The sequence below is a fragment of the Amphiprion ocellaris genome, chromosome 6 (assembly GCF_022539595.1).
Source record: "Amphiprion ocellaris isolate individual 3 ecotype Okinawa chromosome 6, ASM2253959v1, whole genome shotgun sequence".
NCBI classification, from domain to species: domain Eukaryota; kingdom Metazoa; phylum Chordata; class Actinopteri; family Pomacentridae; genus Amphiprion; species Amphiprion ocellaris.
Window position 1 is genome coordinate 10,267,639 of NC_072771.1, and position 7,178 is coordinate 10,274,816.

Genomic DNA, 7,178 nt, shown 5'->3' on the forward strand with positions numbered 1-7,178 from the left:
CTGTTTCCACACATGCAATTGTGCAGTTAGGTTAACATATACCTTCAAACTTTTAGATATTTATTGATGTGTGTATATTTATACAAGTAAATATCATATTATTAGAATATGGTGGAAAAGGTTACATTTATATAAGCGAAAAACTGTATATATTCTAGATTTATTACACATAAACTGGAAAATTGTAAGCTTTTATTTGTTTTAATTTTGATGACATCTGCTAGTGTTGGTCCACTTTGTATAATCAGGTCCAAAATCAATGCAGCCATCTACCAGCAGATTTTGAAGCACTGCATGCTTCTGTCTGCTGAAGAGCTTTTCGGGAGATGCAGATTTTATCTTCATGCAGGACTTGGGATATCTTCACACTGCTAAAGCCACGGTTCCTGGACCATGGCATTACAGTGCTAGATTGGCTAGCCACCTCACCAGATCTGAACCCCATGGAAAATCTGTAGTGTGTTGTCAAGAGGAGAATGGACAAATGAGCTGTAAGCCGTTATCATCACAGTTAAAACAAAGGTCTGCAATATTTCAATTTATGTGTGCTGAGTCTAGAATATATAGAGATATTTTTCACTTTGAGCAACGTCTGATGAAAAATATTGACCAATTTCAACCATATTCTATCCATATGAGATGCACTTGAGTTTATTATTGAACCCATGCTGTCTCTCCCACTATGTTGCAAGAGAGCTTGTGAGTTATTTGTGCATAGATGCAGAGGGGTGAGAGAGGAAAGAATGCAACCACTGGAACAGTGTTATGGAAGAGATAACTTATCTAACATAACTTCAGACTAAATTAATATAAATGGTTTTGTATCATCCTCATTTAAAAATATATAGATATACCTAAACAAGACAAATACACTGTCCAGCTCTGCACTGCAGTAAGTGACTCAAGTGTGATTAAATATTTTTGCATTTTCATTTACCAGAGCACTCAACATTTAGGAGATCTGTGTCTATGGGTGTATGTATGTAGTGTAATTTTTTTGCCATTTGCATGCATTACATCACTGATCAACTGCTGTGCAAGTGACTGCACCTGGTTTCTCTGCTTTCTGCTGCTCTGATGTCTCTGAGCTCCTAATGCCTGCTGTGTTCTGTTTTAGCATCATGGCATTTTATGTTCAAGCTGAGTACTGCATATATTAGAGGAATTTGATTTGCAGTTTTAGCTCAGTTATATTTGCTTCATTACAATTACACAGTGTATTTTGTGATGTTTTAACATCACAAAACAGGACCCAGCGCACATTTTGCATACAAATTCATATCCCATTTTCTCAGCTGAATTTCTCAGTGTTAATTGGAGTGACGTGGAGCACGTATCAAGTGAAACTGCAAGAATTGCACTTTGTATCAATTCCAGGTGCTTGTCTGTGTCAAAATGTTGCTGAGAAAAATAATAGAAAATTTCAAATGTAATAATAGTTACAACTTGCATCCAGCTCTGTGCTCATCTCCACACCTTTTAGTCTTGTTTAAATGAGTCATGAACTTGTCATTACATTGATATGGACACATATAGCAAAAATGAGCATTGTAATTATGCTTGTGAGTTGTCACATTATTGTACCCACCAAAGTAGCCATATTATGAAGTCAGATCAAACTTCTGCTAAGTATTATCTTTACTAATTTCTTCATTCATTTCCATACTCCTGCTTCTGAGCTAAATAAGTCATGAAGTCCCTGTCATTTATCACGTTGCTATCGTCGACCAAGGACATATCAAAAGAAACAGCAGAGCCTTACAAAGGCCTGTATCATAAAGCAAGTTTAGCATTCTCAGGATTTCTTTTTACTATCCGTCTTAGACATCCACTGTCATGCAAAGCTGATTATCATCTCATTTAGCCAACCCCACTTTTTCTGAAACTAGTTATAGGCACGCTCACATAAAGAGGCAACGACCATTCTCTATCATGGACAAGTCTGGAGCTGCATATTTCTCACAAGAAGAACACGCTACAATCCTACAACAAAGAGGAAATGAAAAATATAATACAGGTTGAAAGCAACATAGATGCTGCAGTCAAAACAGGGGAGAAAGCTGGCAACAAAATGCTGAATTTGTAAATGTGCAAGTTAATAGGTTAAGCGGTATTACTGTCCCATGATTAAAGCACTAGTAGATCTGACTATAAATACAACTGTTTATTCTATTAGGTTAATGTATTACTCAGATGTATTGTCATGGCATGTAGGACACCTTTAACCTTAGATCTTCAATGCAATTTTCCATGACATAATTAACTTGCCCTGAAGCACGTCAGTCAAAGTGAGAGTTTGTGTCTGTGTGTATTTTCCAGCTTGATGCTCAGCGTTCAAGGAGAGAGGAAGCCTTGATGGTTGCAGATGCTTTTCGCATTGCCTTCGAACAACAACTGAGAAAACGAAGTGAACAATTCCTACTACTGGCCGAGGCCAAAATCCTTAAATCCCATCACTGTAAAGATGAAGGCAAGTCTGCTATTAGCACAGTATACCACATTGAACTGGATGGTCAGGCCATCCAACAGGCAGATGATAGTACCATTAGTCTCCTCTCGATTCATGTGTAGACCTGTACAATTCTCACTAAAAAGGGCCCTGATTTTTTAGTTTATCCACAGACTTACCGCATTATGGTACTTAGAACTGAAGTTGCTAACATTTTGTGGAAAATATTCATTTCTAATGTTAAGAAAGGTTTTTTCCAGCATCCCGACATGTATGGAACACAAGTACAGCACTGCACAAAGGGTTTAGACTGTAAAAATAAGTGAAGATGCTTTCAAAAAATGGTATGTCACATAACTTAATACAAACAGCAATAAGGGTAACAGTAGAGAGAGAACCAAACAGCCCTAAATCCAGTCATTAGGGTTTTTTTTTGTTTCTGTTTTTTGGGGGGGGGTTTGGTCAGTGGGGTCAGTTTTTGCCAGTATGGCTGTGTTTTGTGGATTTAGGCTGTCTCAATGTCTTCTGTCTCTATTGGTGCCACTCAAATGTGAATACAGGTTTTCCCTATCAGTCAGGGATTTGCTGTTATTTTGCTTAACACTAATTTTGTAATGAAGATATAAATAACCTGTAACTTGACTACCTCATTGTTTCTGTTTTTTGAAACCATTAGAAAAATGCTTGTCTCTTTCCCCAGGTCTTAACAGGCGTCCTTTAGTCAGTGTAAGCCAGAGACTTAGGGGATTGCTACCTTCTAGTTTGGAGAAGAAGATGCCTGAGGATCTTCTAGAGACTCTCTACAAACTGCTGGACTTGGTTAGTATCTTCTCTAACATCTTAGGGCTCGTTATCTGAGATCACTATAGATCACAATAGACAATGAAATTCACTAGAGGAGTTCTATTTGGGAGTAAAGACTTTGCAGTGTGATTATTTTTATTGTTTCAGCTCCATGAAGGAGAAAATACATGCAACACCTCCTTCATAATTAATCCTAAGACCTCAATCTGCTTCAAATTAAGTAGTTAATGCCACCTGCTGACCACATTCAAAGTCAGAGGTATTTGTACCTGTTGTAATTCTCAGACGTTGGAGATGACAGTACTTAAAAAAAACTGAACTGAATTGAAAGTACGCAGTCCATGTTTTTACTAGCATGCAAATGAATTATGAAATTAAAAACACTTCCTTGTTGAAAAACTGCTGGAGAAAATAGTGTAGTCAGAGTTTGCCACTTCCTGCTTCTTCAACAATAAAAGCTCCCCTTTAAGCGAACCAATAACTAAGTCATATTACAGCCTACACACTTAAACGTGTTTCAGTAGCATGTTCTTCGTCCAACTGTTTATTATCAAAACTATTTTGCCTTATTTTCTCTAAAAAGAATGATTAATTTTCCTTTGTACTGATGGTGTGTTTCTTGCTGTAGCTGAATGACAGGGAGGAGGCCCTGGCCCACCAGAGGAAGGTGAGCATCATGTTAGCTCACAGTGCAGAGGAGCTGCAGAGACAGTTGCACCTAGATTCACATTGTCAACTGCCAGATCAATCAGAGTCCAGGATCAAATCAAAGCAAACAGTAGACCCATCACTGAACCATAGCCAATCTCAACAAACACCTGATGCCTCAGAATCGAAAATAACAGAAGTCTTACCCAAAATTCAAGCACAGCCCATATATGAGCTATCAGATTCCCAGCTTCAGCTGGCCCAACCACAACAACAACAACAACAACAACATCAAAATAGCTACAAGCCTGAAATTTAGCACTCAGACCAATCACTATCCTGATCCATTTGCAAGATCTACCAGATGCCGTGTCTCAGCCACAGACATGGTAGTGGAGGTTTAATTTAAAAGAACAAACTACGACATGGATGTATCTGAAGTGTAATGGAAGTGTACAATTTTGCCTGAGTACTCACTGCTTACATCAACTGTAAACTCACTAAGACAAAAAGGATGCGATTGAACTTTCTCTTACAATATATGACCAATTTTCTGCCACTGCTATTGTCATTAAAGGTTAATACCTTATGCACAACTTGATTTCTGTTGTAGGTGTTGATCTACAAATGTATATAACTTAGAAGGCTCAGGGTCAGCAAAGTAAATTACGCCCTCCTGCTCCCCTCCCTGACACTCCTCACTAACGTGAGGAGAGACTGAAGTTTTAACATTGTTCTTTGAAATAAGCCAGGCCTGTGCAGAGTTGATCGCTGCGCAATGCATTCTGATTACATTTCTATCTGATTTGAACCCTACTTCCTCTAAAAATGTAGGCAATATCCTCAAAAGATCAAAGTGGCTGCAGGTTTTAGTTGTTTAGTTGCTCTACACTGACTGCAGTGAATCAGGACATGATGGGAAATACCTCACTTTCACTTGATCTCACAGTCAACTGACTTAGATGCCGGTTCAATGAAGACGTTTTTTCAAAACTTTTTAATCTTCATAAATTGGAATCATTAAAATTTTGTTAGCCCGGTTTCAAAGGTGTATTCTATGAACAGAATAAATGTTGTCTGGTTGATGGTTACTGTATTTAGTCTGAAAGGCTAACAAAATTCACATTACAGATCATAAACTGTATATATATTGTAGTTATCTATTGCATATTAACATTGCACTTACTTAATTGTTGAACCACACTGATTGATCACAACATTAAAGCCACCTTTGTTATGGTCCCGCTTGTGCCATCAAAACAGCTCTGACTCGTGAGCATGGACAGGGGCCCTTAGAGGTGTCCCATGGTGTCTGGCACTGGGATGTTGGCAGCAGATCCATTAAATCCTGTGGGCTGGGAGTGGGCCTGGAATGGACTCATTTTGATTCATCCTACAAAAATGTTAAATTGCATTGGTATCTTGGGAGTTTGGAGGCCATGTCCACGACTTTGCGCTTTTGCTTGTGTTCCTGGAGTCAATTCAAAGAAATTTTTGCAGTGTAGCAGAGCCTGTTACCCATCATTGGTTTTAACGTGTATTTAACAACACAGAATATTGTAGTAAGGGATGTGATAAATCTTTAAAAAAAAAACAAAAAACATCTGTGCAGATTTGAAGCTGTGACAATCTAAATATCTGACAGATTAGTAATAAAAGCTGTCTTGTATTTCTTTCCTTTGTGTAATTACTGCTTTCAGTTTCTTTATGTAGTTTGAGAGGGACAGGTCTGCTCAGCTGGCTTTTACACAAACTGATCTGATGCTGATTTATGTGTGAATACCTATAAAATGGAGCTCAAACCATTAGCTTAGCTCACAGATCACCTGTAGAACATCCATCCATCCATCCATCCATCCATCCATCCATCCAGCCATCCATCCAGCCATCCATCCATCCAGCCATCCATCAGCTATGCCTGCTTTTTCTCACCTGACACTGTGCGAAAGGCAGGATACACCCTGTACAGGGAAGAAACCACAGCACCTGGAAGGAACCTACACAGGCACAGGGAGAACATGCAAACTCCAAACAGAAAGGCCCCTGCTGAGATTCAAAGCCAGGACCTTCTACTGCCTCACTGTGCTGCACGTGCATAGCCTCTTAATTGATGATTCTGTCATAATAACAACTATCAATGACTATATAAATACTAATAACATTTGGTGAAAGTAGAATCAGATCCAACAGGATATGTTTCTCTGACTGAGATGCTAGAAACTGCTCTCATCTGCTTTGCAAACGAGGCAAGTCCCTCTCAAATCACAGTACTCTGACTTTCTTTGCATGTATGTTGTTTAATGAAGACACTGAAGGGCCAGCCCAGTGTCAGTACAGAATAAAACCAGTGAGTCGATCCACATGACCTCCATTTTTACATATTTCTCACACTTAAATGTTCCAGATCATCAAGCTAATATTTACGTATAATTAATGTTATGGAGATAACCCACAAACCACAAAATGCAGGTTTTAAATGGTGATTTATTAAAGATTTAATCAAAACCTATATCACTCCTGTAATAAAGTAATCGCCCCCCTGAACCTAATAACTGGCTGGTCCACCCTTGTTGCAAATGTTTAACTGCAGTTAAACATTTGTGATAGCTTGGAATGAATCTTTCACATCTAAGGGGGCATTTACTTTTTCACACGGGGCAAGGTGGAGCTGGACAACATTTTTCTTTCAATGAGTGAAATCAACATTTAAAAACTGCATTTTGTATTTTCTTGGGTTATCATTGTCAAATATTAAAATTAGTTTGATGATCTGAAACACATGTTTCATGAGTTCCATGTATCCACAACAATGTCCATACATCGAGAAGAATTCCTTACACTCTGTGGTGCTGACAAAAATGAAGCCTGGTTCTGCATCACTTGTCAAAGGGGCAAAAATCATTTGAAATTCAGTTTCCATGTTATTTCTTTTGAGAATCAAAAGCAAGCTTTGTTTAGTCATAAGTGATTAGTGTAGGAGCAGGAAAGGCTCATTTTCAGGTCTCAGAGAAGGATAGAAATGTCCAGCAGTCATCCTACTTGCTCTGTGCAAATGCTTGTCATGTCTTACAGTGAGAGAAATAAAAATTGCTGGCATATGTTTGACAAACAGTTTAAAATTGTTTTATGTGGGAAATAATGTGATGCTCTATGAATGTTGTAGTGGAAACAAAAGGTGGATGAGCTGGTGTAAAAAATGTTTTACTAGATTGATATTTTTTAAATTCTAGTTTCTTCCAACAGACCTAGAGCCTTAGAAATCTTGTTTTCATAATTG

General features: G+C 38.2%; 1 protein-coding gene across 4 annotated transcripts in view; it reads left to right on the forward strand.

Moving 5' to 3' along the window:
• ccdc125 (coiled-coil domain containing 125) overlaps window positions 1–5,570 on the forward strand; it is a 29,375-nt gene extending 23,805 nt beyond the window's left edge. For 3 of the 4 annotated variants that reach the window (XM_035945899.2, XM_035945900.2, XM_055011558.1), the window contains exons 10-12: window positions 2,320–2,470; window positions 3,150–3,268; window positions 3,882–5,570. In XM_035945899.2, the coding sequence (XP_035801792.1) occupies window positions 2,320–2,470; window positions 3,150–3,268; window positions 3,882–4,220 (609 nt within the window). In that variant the 3' untranslated portion in view covers window positions 4,221–5,570. The remainder of the gene's footprint in view (window positions 1–2,319; window positions 2,471–3,149; window positions 3,269–3,881) is intronic. The other variant, XM_055011559.1, reaches the window with a different exon arrangement.
• Window positions 5,571–7,178: the final 1,608 nt, after the last annotated feature.